At 41.8% G+C, this 18,511-nt stretch overlaps 1 protein-coding gene across 3 annotated transcripts in view; it reads right to left on the bottom strand.

Annotated features, from left to right (window-relative positions):
- Positions 1 to 18,511, bottom strand: part of MFSD11 (major facilitator superfamily domain containing 11) — a 36,838-nt gene that overhangs the window by 5,863 nt on the left and 12,464 nt on the right. Inside the window, exons 9-14 of one of the 3 annotated variants that reach the window (XM_084838202.1) lie at positions 17,971 to 18,011; positions 17,175 to 17,240; positions 13,447 to 13,572; positions 11,870 to 12,044; positions 9,556 to 9,691; positions 3,955 to 8,584 (exon numbers count right to left, since the gene is read on the bottom strand). In XM_084838202.1, coding sequence (XP_084694328.1) covers positions 8,420 to 8,584; positions 9,556 to 9,691; positions 11,870 to 12,044; positions 13,447 to 13,572; positions 17,175 to 17,240; positions 17,971 to 18,011 — 709 coding nt within the window. In that variant the 3' untranslated portion in view covers positions 3,955 to 8,419. Of the gene's footprint in view, positions 1 to 3,954; positions 8,585 to 9,555; positions 9,692 to 11,869; positions 12,045 to 13,446; positions 13,573 to 17,174; positions 17,241 to 17,970; positions 18,012 to 18,511 lie in introns of those variants that run through there. The other 2 variants (XM_084838203.1, XM_084838206.1) reach the window with 2 other exon arrangements.

The following is an 18,511-nucleotide window of genomic DNA, read 5'->3' as shown; positions in this document are numbered from 1 at the left end:
TACTGTGCTATTGTGAATGCTTGAAACAGCACGACAGCCCTATTATGAATGGGAAAACAGGCTGCATACTGTGAATGGGTAAAGCGGCTACTGCACTGGGCTACGTATTGTGAATGGGAAAATAGCACTACTGCAATATAGGGAAAGAATGAAACAGTGCAAAGTAGTGCTAAGTAGGAAGAAAGCCTGTGTCTAAAAGTACCCTACTGAGAATGGGAAAAAGAGGGAATGGGGGTAAAAAGGGGTGGTCCCACCCCTTGGCCAAGTCACTGCCAGGTCACAGAGGCATGTCCAGGATTTAATGTGGGGGGACGGGGCACATTGCTGTGGAGCCGTGTTAAAGGAAAAAAGACACCCTAAAAGGACTTTCTGAAAATGGGCCTTTTCCAGAGGGAAGCTGGGCGGTGGCTGCAGATTGGCAACATGTCATCTGTCATGAACAACCCTGATGTGCTCTCGCTCTGCACTAAATCAGCCATGTAGATTGGGCCTGCGTCTCAGGTATCTACATTTGCAGTGTGAGAGTCGGCTATTAAACATGGGGTAAGCCAAAATAAAAAGACTCCAAGTTTCAAAGAACAACATTTGAAATGTTATTGAACAAACATGCTAATAGGAAAATGTTTTAAAATCTGAATGGACAGTGCAGAGAAAACCGTCTGAGCATAAGATAAATTCAGTTGCTCTTGGCCGTCATTGCTTTTTGAGCAGCTTCCCAGGTCCCAATTTGCCAGCACCACGTGGTAAATTTTTCCCTTGGCAAATGGCAGGCTGGACCCAAATACATTCTTCTTCTTAGGAAGGATTGTGGATGCCAGCTGGAAGCTATGAATTCAAGCCAGCCCATCTATAAAATTATGTAAATAACTTTGCTTTCCATAATGCTGCAGCCATTACTTTTGTGACAGAAAGGGATAGTTTCCAGCAAGGACTGGGGTGCAGATGAGGGTGGAGGGCTTGGGGGCATTGAAAGCATGGGGCGGGCAGTAAAAAGGCATAATTACAAGCGATATTAGGAGACAATGGTCCAGATATGGCGTTATGTCCCCAGCCCAGGTCCCAGCCGGAGGGTGTCTGCTTTGCTCATAACCTTTTTATACTCACAACTGGGGACACATGTGGGAGGGAATCACAGTTTGCCTATTTTGTTCTTACTTGCTTGTTTGTTAGATATCCACAGATATCTTCTCTTCTTTGCATCTTTTTTTTTATATTTGAGCTATGTGTATATTCACAGAATCATAGGGTTGGAAGGGGCCTACAAGACCATCGAGTCCAACCCCCTGATAATCTAACTTAATGTCCTATCAGGTGCCCTCGGTCTATAATACAAACTTTTGATATAGTTACACGTTTTTACATTTCTTTTATTTTAGAAGCACTCATCGCTTTTCTTTCCCTCAGATTTCTTTTTCCTACATTCCTATATGTCACTGTTCCCTGAACCTAATGGCCTGTCAGGAACTGAACATTGTTTTATTAATACCAATGCCTTTCCTGAATATTTGCAGCTTTTTTGGTGGGCAAGCAGGGTGAGGGAGCAGTATGTTAACACATTTTATTTATTTATTAAAATTATTTTTAGACTGCCCTTTATCCAATGGTATCAGGGCAACGAACAAGGCGTGACTACCGTTAATCATGCTAAAAACACAATACACAATGCACAGCATCATAAAAACAAACAAGAGCAGCTAAAAAGGGCAGAACAGACTGAAACCATAAAACAACTTTAAACTTTTACTTTAGGTACTACTTGCTTTCTAACCATTTCTCATATATATAATTCTCTCACACACAGACGTTGTTCCGTTAACTTGGTAAATTGCTAGCTGTTCATTCAGTGGATTGTCAATTTAGATTGCTTTGTCAACATTTTTTTCCTCAGAGGATTTTACGGTACATGCATTTCTCCCAATGCTTTTTAAAAAACACAATTGTTTGTTTCACAAAGTATATTCAAATAACTTGCTAAACCGCGAGCTGTTTCATTTCTTGTACATTTGCACTGCTGTTAACAGGAAAAAACACACCCTTATTTGCTGTCTTTCGCCAGGGCACTGCTCCTGCTGCCAAAGCAATCTCAGCTTTGGGTAAGCTTACCCGGAGCTAACAAACACTCACTTGGCAAGACCAGTTTGCTGTTTTGGCTCTGACTTATCTGAATGCTTCAGATCATTCTTCTTCAGTGGACTATGGAACAAAAGGAAGAAGAAATGTATGGAGCCGCATAGCTCCAGGATATCAAACCTAATCAGAATATATTTAGGTATGAGCGAAGCCAGTGCAATAACTGAAGTAAATTCTAACCTTAACAAATTATCCCAAATTTATAGGGGCATTCTTAACTGGCCTGTTAGCATATTTGGTGGGAATGGCTTTAGAGACCATCTCACAGGAGAGTGGTTGTTACTAAGTGCACAATCCTACCAACTGCGTCCTTGATGATTGGAAGCCCCCAAACACGGAGGCTTCCAACCATCCAATGCAGGGTGGGAGCAGCAGTGGAGGCATTTTTGCCACCCCATCCTTCCACCATACATTTTTTGCTAGATGGGCTTTGGGAACAATTTTACGACAGCGTTTTGGAGGGGGAGGGAAAGAACCTGGAGAGGCCTCAGGACAGCTTGTATCCTAGCATCTCCAGTCTCCTCCCCCACCTCGAGAGGAACACTCCGTTTCCCCTCTCTCTGAGGTCGTTTATCCGACCTTGGAAGACAGCCAGAGTGGTTCTTTCCATGCCTGCTGCAAGGGGGCGGATCGCTGGCTCCCCCTTCCAAGACTGAAGCAGTGTCTCCAATCTTGGAGGGGGGAATCCCCAATATCTTATGGCCACTCAGACAATGTCTAGGGGCCATAACGTTGCTCCCTCCGGCTTGTACAGACCTGGAATGGTGGCCGACTTACTGGGAGTGCTTCATACAACCTATGCTATTGAAACGGGCAGTGTGCTTCATTTCTGTTACTGTCCACACAGTTTACTCCCCATTGAATTTGTATTGTGGTTGTCAAAGTGCACTGTCCGTTTTTGCTGGAGTTAAACTGCTGCTGTTTGATAGTGTGAACACACCTGTAGTGGAAATGTGCAGTATATGGTAGGTTGTTGCTACCCTTTTCTTGACGGAGGCTGTCTCAACATGCACCTCTGTGCTGGGAAGATTGCCCCTGCTGGCTTTATGCTGGTCAGACAGCCATTAAAGACACAGAGCCTCTGTCAGGAAAAACACAGTAACTCTTAAGTGGAACAGGGAATCAACAGGGGGAACTTTCAGATGTCAGAGAGATGTGAATTTTTAAAAAATCTTATGCATTCATAAGTAAGAGATGAACTGTAATTACACATGAATCTGCTGTGTTCAACGCTGGAGGCCTTGTTATATGTCCCACCACTTTCAGAAACATGACCTTCTCGCTTACAGCAGAGAAGTTATGAAACTCCCTCCTTAGATCTGGTTTGGCTTCCTGTGTTACACTTCAGGCAAGCGGCTAGGACCTTTTTATCCTACCAAGCTTTTCGTGTGGGTTAAAGTTCTGTCTCCCTGGTTTTATTTATTGCTCTTGGCTTTATTGCATGGAATTGATTTTAGTAATCTGGAGTTTTGATTATGTTTTGAGCATTTGGTGAGTTGCTTTCAGTTTATTTTAGAATGAAAAGTGGGGTATACATTTTAAAATTTATACATAAACACTGTGCGTGTCACTTGAGGCTCTCCTCCAGATTTCCAACATGACCATCTCAAACTATGTGGATGGTAACAGGACAGAGGGCCTGTTGTTCAGTCATGACATTATTTATGGACTGTTGCCCCAGTGAGGATCAGCTGGCACCAACTGTGATAGCATTCTGGTGCCAGGTGAAGACATCTAAATTTGCCCAAGCATCCCAGCACACAATATGAATTGGTTTTACCTGCTCTGCTGGTATTACTCAGTTTTTAATTTTGATTTTTTTCCCTGCTGATTTGCTCTACGCTTCATGATTTTTATACTGATGTTTTGTTATCATTGCTTGTGTGCTGCCCTGATAGCTTTACAAGAGTAGCCTAGAAATCTTTTAAATAAATAATAGAGTATTACAAATAAGTGTTGTTGTCGTTTTTAAAAAAAGTCTGTGACATAACCAGCTTTTAATATTCTTCCCAACAAAACCAATTTTATTAAATGGCTCACAAGAAGTGTAACAATATGGGCACTCATCACAATTATCAGATATGGGGGGAATATACCATTGCTGAAATGGCTTATTAATGCAGGACTGACTTAATTATTCTCTAGAGTGATCCCAGATAAAACAAAGAATTTTGCACCTAATCCATCTCACCCATTTAACCCCAACGCCTCCAAGTACCTTTGCAAAATATATATTTATTGTGATTCACTTTAATTTAGCTGGCTGTAATCACAAAAAGAAATGAATCAAGACTTTTCTCAACACTCTCACAAGCAGGGTCATATAACAGAATACCTTTAATCATAAATAAGCAAGAGGTTTTAGAGCAGGGATGGCCAACCTATAGCCCTCCAGATGTTTTGGCCTACAACTCCCATCAGCCCTAGCTAGCATAGCCAATGGTAAGGGATCATAGGAGTTGTAGGCCGAAACGTTGGGAGAGTCACAAGTTGCTCACCCCTGAGCGATCGATGTTAAAACAAATATGACAACAAAACCAGAAAGGCTAATTTGCAAATTTCTTTTATGACTGGAAATAATAAATCGGAACAGCAAGGTAAATGCACTGCAAAATGTATGCCAATAATATCTAACTGCCTCAAACTAATTGCAGACACAGTGCTCCTTCACAGTTTTTGTTTTTCAGTGGTCTCAGAAAAGACAGCTGTATCTCTCCCATCTGAGAGATGCAATGACTGATAGGGCCAATTCTTTATTTTTGTGAGCTTTTTGCTTCATTTAGTTCCCTGCCCCTTGGCTTTACTTTTGCCCTGCACCCCCAACCCCTAAATCCCCTACATCCATTTCTGGGTCAGACCAACAACTGGGGGAAACTCGAATACTTTTTCTGGAAATAGGGATGCTTGTTTTGACAATCTTTAATCCCATGCTCTAAGAAAAGCAAATAAAATTAGCTCCCAAACTCATACATACAGTGGTGGTAATTAATAAGTCCTTACAAAGATGGGTAACTTTTACAAGGAAACAATTTTGCTCACAGGTGGGCCAGTGTTGCTGCTCTTCACCAACCACTGGTGAGTAGATAGAGAGTAGCCCTCTTAGGTCTGTACACCTTTGTCTCTACATAGACTAGAGTCAAAGCTGGAGATGTCTGAATTGTCTTGCTTCCGCCTCCCAGCAGCACAAGGCTGGTGCTTTAAAGACCAATACTCAGATCCCCCTGTTGCGTACAAGCTAACAGCTTGATATCTGCCTATAAAAACTGCCTTGCTACAGCAGTGGCAGAACATCTCTTGAGCTTTCATCTTTAGCTATGATGGCTAGTCCAGTAGCAAATACCATTCAGGGATCACCATGCCTGCTATTTGGGATGTAGGTATGTATTGAATGTTGAAGAAGTTATATTTGCTTTTGTTTTTTTACCAAGAAACTCTGTCCCTCTTCTGCAATTTTTTAAAAAAGCATTTTATGGAGAAGCATTCCCTTCAGTAAACTTATTAGTGTAAACATCCAATAAAATAAAAAATACCAATAAAGATGATGCAATCAGCAAGGTTTCTGAGGTATCCCAACTTCAAGAACAGTATCTTGGGAAGAACACCATCTTCCCAAACATGGCGAGCATTTTTTCCGCATCACAAAATAAGCGAGTCAAGGTAAACTTTGTGATGCGAAAAATACATTTCCCCCTACATATTGTTGTAGGACTCATCACATAGCTGCAGATTAACTTTAAACAGCAGCAAAGTAGCACATTTTATGCTCCTTCATAGCTGACCTCAATCATTTGCTGCACTGAGAAGGCCAAGCATCAGCCTCTTGCTGTATGAGTTCCATGGCTATGCAGAATGGAGCCCATGTATTCCTTAATTAAGGCAACTCTTCCCCCCTCCAACTGGGCCGTGTTTCTGTGCCTTCTGTAGCTCCTAGAAGTGAAAATGGCCAAAATGGGGATTGGGTGGCTCTGCTATAGTACAACTTGCTACAGTAAATAGGCTAAATGTGAACTATGGCTGTCACTCAATTAAACAAGTATTAGACGATCAACCATACGAGTTTGCATAGCTTAAGAGCACAATCCCTTACATGTCTACCCAGAAGTAAACCCCCTTGAGTTCAATGAAACTGAACAGAGCAATACTTCTAAAGAATAAGCATTTTAATTGACTAAGGGTGCAATCCTATGCAAGTTTAGACAGAGAAAAATACTTTTTTCCATCTAAACACAAATAAGATTATGTCCTAAACTAATTAAGCCTTATAGCCCTAATGGGAACAGTCTGTTGCAGAATTTAGCTCTTAGCAAAGAATCTGTGGTGGACCAAGTTTTAGGCTCTGCAAGTTTGCCTCTGAGGTGCAATTAGGACACTAGAATGTAGTGACTAATGAGCTCATTGAGCTAATGAGCTCGAGCTAGGAGCTAGCGATCCGATTAAAAGTTCTTTATGGACCACGCCTTCCTGTATATGCAATACTATTTAGTCCTTGCATGGAAAAGGCAAAAGTAGTACTTTTAAGATTGCATGGTATTGAACAGCAAAATTTGATATCCTTGGCAGCTAAATTTTGTTCTATATTTGGCATTTGAACCAACCTATCCTATGGCTGTCTAGCCGCTGACTGGCGGCCATAGGATTGCACCCTTATTCATTTCAATGATGCTGGCCTCTTACTCCTTGTGTTTTTTCATTCATCACCCATTATTGCCTTTTGAGGATAAGAGAAAACAATATCTTTGCACTCTTTAAACAATGCTCTTGGGAAAGTACTCCCTTGGAATAGGTTGTGAGCCTCAAATCATTTCTTCTATAGTAATCTCACCATCATCAACAGAATTATTCTGGAACAACTAACTTAAGGATACCAGCCAAATGTCATTATTTCTTCTGTTATCCGTTGAAGAACACCGTACAATATATATAATTGTGTAAATGCAAAAATACAGACACGTGTCATCGTCACACATGGTTTTCACACACTCTCCTAAAAGTAATACCCACTGAAATCAATGGGATGTACTTCCAAGTAGACGTGTATAGGATTGCACAGTTATACATGAAGTACTTTGTAGGAAATATATTTAAAATAGCCCTGACGCTCCAGTGCCATTGCTCTTAGTCACGTTCTTCCTTCGGGCCCTGACAATGGTACATGTATAGTCTAAAGCCTTATTCTAAGCATGAATTTTAAAAATCTCCATAGGTTGCAATGGTGGAGGCTTTCCCCAAATGCTGTTACAAAAAGTTAAAGTCACAATCCAATGCATGTTTAGACAGAAAGAAGTCCTACAACTCCCAGCATGCCCCAGTCAGCCATGCTTGCTGGGAGCTGTAGGATTTTTTTCCTGTCTGAACATGCTTAGGATTGAGTCCTAAATGAGGCTAAAATCCAGCATGGCACTTTCCTTAATCATGCCCCTTTTCCATAAATCTGACACGTCATGTTGAATTTACTGAGGCCACTGAGGTATTTGAATATTTGTGTGATCATTATGGCAAAGTCTTTGGGGATTTCTAGAGTGAATTTCCTAAACAATCTTATAGCAGCAAACATCATTACAATCCTGAGAAAAGCTAATATAAATTGTCTCAGAACATACAGTGAAGGACATAGGGACCACAGGAGCTCTAGAGTTTAATCATTTTTGCTTCTGATTAGACTTCACATAAATTTAGGAAAATAGCTTCTGTAAGTGCATTTAATTCCCTTATGTTATTATCCCATAATATATAGGTTCTCTTTTTAAAAACTGATGCTATTTCACACTGTAATGTAAAAATATTAGAGAAAACAGGACTGGAAAATACATTTTAAAAGCACTAGAATCCTTTTGTGGATTTACACAGAATTCCACAAAGTGAGCTGGTCTTCCAGAAATACACCTGGGTTGTAGTATATTGCATCTTATGGGTGAGTGGGTGGGCAGGCATATTCTCATGCACAGGGAAAATTCTGTCAAGGCTGTTTGCAAGGCTTCAGATATAGACGAGTAAAAATGAAAAACAAATATAATTAAAAAGGATAATAGTAGAATTTCCAAAATAGATGGTCATAAACCTAAGATGCAGGCACTCCGAAAGTGGAAATGTAAAAAGCATGCCACTATGCTCCAGTCACCAGGTTCTTATTCAACATTGTAGTATGTGATTTCCATCCCCACCGGTGGATAAAAGAACAAAACTTTTTGAAGTGTTGGTGTTTGGTTTTTCCGCTATCAAGTCTTTTTAATACATGTGTGTGGGTGTATTTGTATCTGAATATTGTCTCAGGTTGATGAAAACACTGTCATCAAATGCTGCTATAATCTGAGCTTTTGGCAACAAAGGCTGGTGCCTCCCACTCCACGGTGAAGAACGAAATTGTCCCGAAGAACCCAACCACAGCCATAATCAGAAGCTGCCACTGAAGAAGCAGATAATTGCTGTAGAAGAAAGCAATGGCTGCACAGACAGACTGAAAAGGAAAGCAGAGAAATAGTGAACACAACTTTCACTAGTGGAAGTTCAGTTTTAAGAACATTCCAACTTTCCTCTGAATTCCATAGCATAAATTCCACAGTTCAAGTTACTTTTCCAATTAACCCCTTCAGCTTTTAAAACCTGTCTATTTCAAACTGAATATATGACCAGCAAATCCCCTTCCACATCAAGTTGGACTCAGTCTGATCCAATGTAATTTCCAATGCCTAATTTCCTTACCGAGTCTTTACTGCTTGTCTGCCTCAAATCCAACAAACCATTTTGATTTGTAGACTGAGCAACAACTTAATTATTTTTGCATCTATTTTATCCACTTTAATTTATTTTTATATAGAATGCTGTTCTTCCATTCCTGCTATCAATACCATTTAATTTATTAAGGCTGCAATCCTATACCCACTTAACTGGAAGAAAGCCCCATTGAATTCAATGGGACCTACTTCTGAGTAGGCATGTACGGGACTGCGCTGTAAGATACTAGCCTGTCCTTTCTATATAGCATACCTGCCAATGCATGTATTCCACTTATGGCTACTGTTCTACCAGCTATTATTATTATTATTATTATTATTATTATTATTATTATTATTATTATTATATCAACCATTGTTTCATCCTGCAAAACATTTAACAGCACAGGCCTATGCATGCTTACTCAGAAATCCCATTGTCTTGAATGGGGCTTACACCCAGCTAAGTGTCCATAGGACGGCAGCCTACATTTCTCCATTTGGGTTACCCAAACATCCTGCATTGGCACAAAGGCTTCTGTGTTGTTGCCTTCTTCAAAGCTCACCCAACCAAAACTAGATGGCCATTAGGTTCCTTACAACGTTACATAAAGTTAATTGTACATGTAAAGAATAAACTACTGCAGTGTTCCAATGGACTATTGCTATATACACAGCATCATGTCTGGTTGTGCCATTGGGCAATAGTTATTACCTGGATGAATTTAAAGATTGCAAATGCAGGTGCACTGTCGTCTGAATACAGAAATCCCAAAATACTGAGAAGCTGAGTGTTGAAACAGCTATCACCAAGGCCCAGTAAGAAGCTGCAAAAAATTGCTACTTCTTTGCTGAAAATAAAAAGAAGACAACGTCAACCATACTGTAATTAAGCAAAACATATACAACTATCACTGGAAAATGTTATGTACAATCCTATCATTTATCACTTTTGTCAGGGTTGACTGAGAAAGAATGGAGAAAAGTTGCAAGGTCCAAATTGTTACTGAACAGCTATTTCATTTTGAGAATTAGAATTCTTATGGAATGTATGCATTGCAGTTAATAGATCAAAGACACGTGTTAGATAACATTTTAAACATCCTTGGAGTAAAATATTATAGTAGTGTGAGCCACAAGTGCTCACTGTTAACCCTCTCACCCACAGAAGCAGTTTTGTATGCACACATAAGATAAATTTTCACATGTATTTTAAAAGATTAACTTTGGAGTTTAAAATAAATAAGACAATTAAGGGCGCAATCCTATGGCCGCTAGCCATCGGCTAGACAGCCATAGGATTGGTCAGTTTCTGTGAACCACCTCCCCGCCCCTTTCCCCACCGCCTCGTACGTGGCACGGATTGTCCCCAGGCTCTGTGCTCGTAATAGCAGCACGGAGCGGGGCAAAAGGGGGCGGTCCCGGGGGCGGAGCGGGGCGGGTGTAAGTGCCAGTGCGACGCTTCCTACGTGTACTCTGGCCTCCCCACCCTGCATTCCAACGTCCTGCAGCTATATAGCTGAAACCAGCCATCTAGCCGTGAATGCAGGGTGGCTGGAGCATGGCGGAGACAATCCCCTCTGTGCTCCTCCCAGCGTACTTTGGATAGGAGTTTGGAGGCAGCCACCTCTCCACATAGGTTTGCGCCCTCTGGGTGCAATCCTATGCATGTTTAGATAGAAAAAAGGCCTACAACTCCCAGCATGACCCAGCCTTAGTTATGGGCCTTTTTTCAGTCTAAACATGCATAGGATTGCATCTTAGAACAACTAAACAAATCCTTAATGTCCTCTGTTTTCAAAACCTCATTATTTCTAAGCTCCATTCATGCAAACTGGAGGGCCAGGTCATGACTGTGAAAATTTCAGATTAGCAATATCAGATCTCTTGGTCACCTCCAGCTGCCACCTAATGAAAGGGGAGATTTCCAATGTGCAAGAAATGGATGAAAATGACGTAGTTTATAGTCAGAGAGTTAAGGGTACGCAACTAACATTGTCCCCGTAGAGTCAAAAATTGTCCCTGTAGAGTCAAAGAAAGTGATTTCTGTTTAAAAAGAAGGCAACATCTGTATTCAATGAGGTTTTCACTGACGCCTTGATCAGTTGCTCATTTTTTAATCCAGAATGAGAAATAAGTCTCAGGTTCACGCACACCCTCATCTCCGTCCTGTGCTTCTTATCCGAGAGAGAAAATCATGTCTGACCCATGCATCACTGAGTTTATCTCAGATTTTACCACATCTCAGCTTCTGGCATCACTTCTTAAAATGGACGTTTATGCCCTTTTAAATGATGGGAGGCCTATCAAGTGAGTTGCAAAATACATTTCAGGAAAACCTGAAAGATTTAGCCAGAATGTATCTCTGACGGGAAACTCATACTCATCTAACCATATTAAAGAGAAAATCGTTTCAGGGATGGTCCGTAGCTGCTTACCTCTTCCGAATACAGAACTTGATGACAAAATTCATGAAGACCTACAACCAGCCAAATGATTTACAAATAGGAAGGATTTTCAGACATCAAGCAGAAGATACTATTCCACCACAGAAACAACGGGAAAATATGTTTTTTACAACCAAAACAAAAATAACACATATTAAGCAGAAGCACTAGAAACACAGGGAGCTGCCTTGTACTCAGTCAGACCATTGGTTCATCTAGCCCAGTATTGCCGACACTGAGAGGCTGCGGCTCTCCAGGATTTCCAGCCAGGTTCTTTCCTAGCCCTACCTGGAGATTCCGGGGGTCGAACCGGGGAGCTTCTGCATGTAGAGGAGGTGCTCTACCACTGAGCTATGGTCCTTCCCATCATGACAGAGGAGAATCAAAACATACAGGGTTGTCAGCTGGTAAAATGCAATATAGCAAAACTCACTGGGGACCAGTGAGCAAAAAGCTGCTGGAATTCAGAGGCTCTGTTCACCCAATGTGCTTTCAGTTCACTGCTAGTGGGGAAAAGGATCTCTTTCTATTCACTTCCTAAAAATACTATTTGATCAAGAAGAGCAGAAAACTAACTTCTACCTTGGTTCCATGAATGCTGTGCTGTCTGTCCCACGCATGGACGCAATGGGGGCATCATTTGGCATGTTGCAGAAAATCAAATAGAAGGCTATGAAATGGACCACAATGCCTAACATCACCACTGGGTTCCTGCCAAATCGGTTGTTCTTGCTCAGGAGGCCAAAGATTCCTCCACCTGTGACAGAGAATGTATCAAAGGAGGAGAACAGTTAAAATCATTTCCAGTGAGGTTGTAACCAATGTTAGTCCTACTACTTAGAATGAAGTCATGACTAATTTAGGTCCCATTCATTTCAGTGGGTCCACTCTAAGAAGTAGGACTAACACTGGATACAACTATAGGGAACAAGGTTTTAAGTTATGACAGCACATGTAAAAAGAAAAATGCCGCCTTAAAACCTGTCTGCTACATCAAGGAGGAGGAAGCAAGCAAGCAAGCAGAGCAGAGATCGACTTGAGCACTGGCTTCTTAGGATTACCTCCATTAAGGAAAGGTCTGTCATTTGGAACAGCTTCCAGAACTGCTAGCTTCCCACTGCACTGGTGGTGCTCTATAATGCTCAAGTTTCTCTCCGGCACCAAAAGAAATTAAAGGCATCTCTCACTTTCTCAGGTATCTCTATGGCTGTTACAATCTACAGCTGTGCTGGCCAACCGTTTTGCAAAGTGTTCTGTAAATCCAAGGCTGAGAGAGTGCCACTATAGTACATGCTACAGTTCATTTGCAGCCCCGTCTGTACCTTGTGGTGGCTTTGCCTCTAGTCCAACAACATGGAAAGCAGGCACACTGCAGCATGGGAGAAGCAAACCCATGCCAAAGGGCTGGCTATGGCAGAGAGTAAGGCCAGCGCTCCAGCCTCGTTCTCCCACACTGCACCACTGCCTGTTCCCCAACCGGAGACCTAAGACATATTTCTCACAACAGCAGATGAGGTGGCAAACTGCATCCCCAGGGGACCAACTGAGACCGCAAAAGGGGGGGGGGGGGCTCACATGATTGAATGATCCTCCATGTTTTTTTAATTAAAAATACCTGCGCATAGAACACTAGCATGTCAGGGAAAGGGACAGGGTAGAATATTTCTCCCTGAAATCTAGTTTTCTATGTGCAGGGATTTGGGTGTTGTTGTTTTTAACAGAATAGTATTTAGACAGGCAAATCTCCACTTGAAGCCTAAAGTGGTACAGTCCAAACATAGGTTTTCCACCTCATCTGCTATTTGTAAGTACTAGGTCTAAGTATGTGACAAATGCTGCTGTCGGCATTGACTCCAAAAAAACAAAAAGCCAATCTGCTTTTTATACTGAACAGTTGCTTGTCTTGGCTGTCAGACGTCTCACGCTGCAGAGCATGCATACTCTATAATGAGTACTAAGCACTGCTTGCTACTATACATCAATATAAACATGCTAACCCATGTCCCAGCTCTTATTTGATGGATAAACAACTGGTGTAGCTCTTTATATTAAATGCATTTCATGACCATTCCTGTGCTGTATTATTTTAGCTGCATGCACATTATACAACCGTGGCCAAAAAAATATTTTCTGTTATTTCAGATCCAGTTAGGACTCACCTAATATTTCTCCAATGCCAATAAAAATACCAGAGAGTCCAATAAGGCTTTTTTCTTCAGTACCAAATTTATTTACTGCGCCTATACAGGTCCCATACACTCCAGAGAAGAATGTTAATTCCAGACCTTGAAAGAAACAACATTTCAGACATGGTTATGTATCACTGCTTTATCCTTAAGCACTGTTGACACTGACTTTCAAAGAGTGACTGTCAACAGGGGAAGATATAATAATATTCAGATTAACGTAGCAGAATTCCAGTACAACAATGAGGTCTTCCTAATTTAAGAGACCAAACAAGCAATGAACAGCAAACAACATAGTTCACAGATGGATTCTAGGATAGCAACTTCCAAATATGCTCCACACATATGAAGCCCTTGAGCTAGTTAATGCCAACTATATTATATCAGCTGTCCATTCATGAGGGGGTCAGACTGGTCTTCCCCGTCCCCCAGATTAATGTCTTGAGAATAGACTAAGCTTTCACAAGTAAAGAAGTTGGCCATTCCTATCTTGCATCCTGATAGTTAATGAACAGCTGGCTGCATTTCCCCTATAAGCTACTGCCCAAGTATACAGCTCAATTCTTAAAAGAACTATTCTTAATTAAATGTCTCTGTAACTAAACAAGAGTGACTAAACAAAGTTGACATCACCACAAGCATGTTGTACTAAAAAAAGAGTTTCTAAAATTATGAGATTACTTTAACTCCAAAGGAATGTCCCAGTGAAGTAGAGAGTTCCTGGTTAAAGCTGTATTACAATCTACAGTTTTAAGATGAAATTGCAAGAAGCCTCAAATGGTGTCAATAATATTTCTCACATTGGACAATATAATGGCTGTTGTAACAGAACTGGTCATTCATTTATTCTGCAATTCAAGCCAAGTTGACCAGCCGTGAAACTGACTTGGGTGCACATGACACAACAACCCGCCATGGACAGCCAGCCATGGTGGATTGTCATGTCATCCAAACCCGGCACAGTCTCCTTGGGTGGCTTAATTTTCACGAACAAGCCACCGTAAGAACCCATGGTTTGCTGAAGGGTTGTTCTTACCCACGGAGAACGATTTTATCATGGGTTACTGGGATTGGCTACAGAGCTGCAAAGCAAGAGCGGCAAAAGCCCCACGCTGGTCTTTACAATCTTGCCAGTACCACCTCCAGCTTCCCTCACCAGTGACTGCCCTTCCACTACTGCCAAAGCAGCATTTTGGAAGGACCATCACTCATTCGCCACCTTAACAAAAAATTGGTGCCTCAAAATTGCACAGAGGATATATTAATTTTATTATTATCATTTTGTTTGTCAGTCTTCAGCAAGTACGCAAGAGTACAGTGAAGGCTGTCCAATATGTGTAGCCTTGCCTGGTCAATTTCTTTGTATGTTTCAGCTGTCAAAGGGAGTGATGCAGTGGAGTAAGGAAATTGGTAAGATAAAGCTGCATACAGGCTAATTTGCACAGAGTTGTGAAGGACCAGGACAGAAATAACAGAAAGAAAAAGGAGGGACCCAATAGCACAATTCAGAAGCACAATTCAGTAACTGCTCCAAAAATGAGCAGCGAAAAGGTGAGGGAGTTAATATCTCCCCTTTCTGGACTAGCTGGAGACTTGGGGAAGTGTTGAAAAGTTGGAGAACACTGAGAAGTGTCAGTTCAAGACCTAAAAGTGAGAGGATCACATTGCCAAGGGAGGAGATTCCCCCCCCCCCTTTTGGTGCACTTACTCCATTCACCTTCCCACACACACACACACACACATATTTTTGGTACTTCTGAATTGCACTATTGGGTCCCCTTTCCCTTTCTGTTATTTCTGCCCTGGTCGTTCACAACTATGCACAAATTACCCTATATGCAGCCTCATCTTGTCAATTTCCTGGTATGTTACCTACTCCACTTCACTGTTCCCTTTGACAGCTGCAACATACAAGGAAATTGACGAGGCAAGACTACACATATTGGAAAGCCATAAGTGTGCTCTTGAGCACTTGCGAAAGAGAATTTAAAAAAAAAAAATTATGAGCACATTTGGGTACTCCTGAAGCACCGTTGTTGTTTTTTAAAGGTGGTGACGAAAAGGGTTAGCGATTGGAGTGGGGAGGGGGCCAGGGCAAGAAGACAAGACGGGTTCTGCCACAAAGGTGCCTGGGATACGTGCTGGAGCCAGCTAGAGGACTGAGGGAGAAGGAGGGGAAGAACAAACCATGGCATGCCCGATCATCTGTCAGGCATACTGTGGGTTGTTCTGTGAACAACCCACCCACCATGGTTTATTTACAGGGTGGATTAGCATGATGTGAGAACCCATCCACTGGGCACTCTAACTTATCTGGAGGAAGCAGCTGGTAGCAAAAAGGGTAGGGAGGAAACATTGGTACTGGGAAGCCTACGGATGTCTGTGTAGGATCCAACCATAACAACAACCAAGGTGCTCAAGTACCATTGGCATGGATATCAACCCTAAGTTGAGTGGCAACTTTACTAACAACTACCAAAAAAAGGTCCTGGAACATTTTACCTCAGAGCTGTTTGATTCTGTATGTTGCCATTTAAAATGGAAGTGGCCTTTATCATAAGCCTTGAGTTCCTTGGAAGAAAGGTGGGATATAAACTGACTAAAGTACCTGGCTAAGCTAAATGAGACATTTAAGCATATGCCAACTAACTCTACTTCCCAGAGTACTTGAGAGCCTGGTTAACATGAGCCCAAAAATTTCCACCAGACTATACAGTGCCTGCAGACAGAACCCAGCAAAAACACAATTTAATGCAGGAACTAGAGAGCAACCTCCAATTTGGAAATAAGAAATATGGAGTTTTGGCAATTAAGCCAACCAAGGTGCATGAAATATATGATTAAGGGCTCAATCCTATGCAAGTTTAGACAGAAGTAAAGTCCTACAACTCCCAGCATTCCCCAACAAGCCACATTGGCTGGGGTGTGCTCGGAGTTGCAGGACTTTTCTTCTGTCTAAACATGCATAGGATTGCGCCCTAAATTATTTTTGATGCAGACAAGCTCACTTGTTAGAATTCTGCATATCTCCACTCTTAAAGCAAAAGCTTCTGGCCCTCATATCTGAAGAGGGAATTTTTTTTTAAAAAATGAGTGTATCTTAAGGAACTACAGATACTTTCTGTTGTAACCAACAGATGGCAATTCTACAGCACATCCCTCAAAAGGCACCAAACACTCTGTTTCCAGTGGGAAGATGGAAACAGGACTGCCTAAAGATGCTGAAAAGGAAAGTATGCTGGAAAAGGTACTAAAACATGCTGGAAAGGAATCTCTTAAAGGGGGCAAGGGCTACATTCCAAAAAATGTCAACAAATGTGCACAAGCGAATCAAACAAGCAGCCAGGGCTTTGGTCCAGAGCAACTCCAAGCATCAAAACAAGCAGCTGTTCACTGCAAAAAAGCAGAATGTCCTTTTGGCTGCAAAGAAATCTTTAGAGATAGCTTCAGCTCTGTGCATGGTTCTCTCACAGCTCCATGGGATCACAGTGTGAAATCTTGGGGACTGGAGTAAGGGCAGAAAGACAGATTGACAAAAGCTTTGGGAAATAAAAGGAAAAGAAGAGCACTTGCGAAATTGCATGATGCAGCCAAGAGTAATGGATCTGCGATGGAAGGGACAGATGAGCACTAAAAAGCCAGTCTTGACCAAAGTCGTACACAAACCCCCAAGGGTCATGTTTGTACTCCTGTTCAGTTACCTGTATATGCTGTTGTGATGCTAAGCAGCAAAATCTCTTTTGTGCCACATAGCTTGATAGATCTTTCTGCAAAGAAATCACAGTTAAAATAACAATGAGAATCCTCACTGGATGCTGGATTAAAAAAAGGAGGGAATTGAACTGATCTACGTTACTCCTTCCCCCAGTCAGAATGACCTCTTCTCTATTTAGTACTCACACACTTGCATACAAGAACCCAGAAATGCAGGGCTTTAAGAAGCCTACATAAGGGCAGAATATTCCAACTTGGTGAGCCAAGGCAGGATAGGACACCCTAAAAGGCTCCCTTTCAACCTTCTCCACCTCTGAAACAGACCACATTACAGAGCACACTGCCATTCTGCTCCTAACACAAGGCAAGCCGTATTCCAAATTCCTCCCAGCCCATTGGGAACACGGCCGCTGCTCCCCTGATAAGGGAACAGCCACCACGTGCCAAGTTGTATGGAAGTTTCAAGGAAGTCATCACATATGGGGAACTAAAGGCATTTTCTCCTCCCTGGGGAGATCCCAGACTATTATTATATACTCCACTGTGGTCCTGGGAAATGCAAAGTTTTTGTAGCTGGATGGTAAGGAAAGGGTATAGATCTTATAATACAGGGAAAACAGGTCATAGTTGGAGAAGGGAAACACTGTAGATCTCTTATAATTCATAAAGAGACCTGCCAGCAAGTTCTTAATTGGAAGCATTCATATCTGACTATGGCTGAGCATGCTGAAATGTCTAAGTGTAATACTTCCTGCAGTGCTTCTTCCTTGGAACTTTACTTACTAAATGCATCTACAGCCCTTGTCATTTTGCTTTGGCCAGACCTGGTTAAAACAAATATTTAAAGTAAGAAAATAAATAATAAACTGAGAACATAAATTATAGCATGCTATATTCACTAAGCTGTAACAACATTTTTCTTTATATAACAGTTTGCCATTAGAAATTTTAAAATACAGACATCAGAAATAACATCCCATACAGAAATGAGAACACTCAGTTAAGAGGGCAATCCTGTGGTCCCTAGACAGCATCCCAGGAGCCATAGGATTTTTCAGAAAACCCCCTCTGGGGCTGTAGACAGAGCTCCGAACACAAGGGGTTTTATGAGGTTGGTACACCCCTCCTGGCTCTGCCCAGCCACTATGGAGGTTTCCACAGTGACTCCTTGAACAAGGTCAAAACTCATAGGGAGGAAACAGGTATGTCAGGGGTGTGCTGGTGGGTGGGTGGGGAGGAAGGGAGAGACCGTGGATCCGATGGATCCAACACCTTCTCAGCCCCCACCCGTGCCCCTGGGAAACATCTAGGCACACTCAAGAGA

Source organism: Heloderma suspectum, chromosome 2 (assembly GCF_057233095.1).
Source record: "Heloderma suspectum isolate Gila_16-S chromosome 2, 16-S_ref, whole genome shotgun sequence".
Taxonomy (NCBI): domain Eukaryota; kingdom Metazoa; phylum Chordata; class Lepidosauria; order Squamata; family Helodermatidae; genus Heloderma; species Heloderma suspectum.
This window is presented reverse-complemented; position numbering and strand designations above follow the sequence as displayed.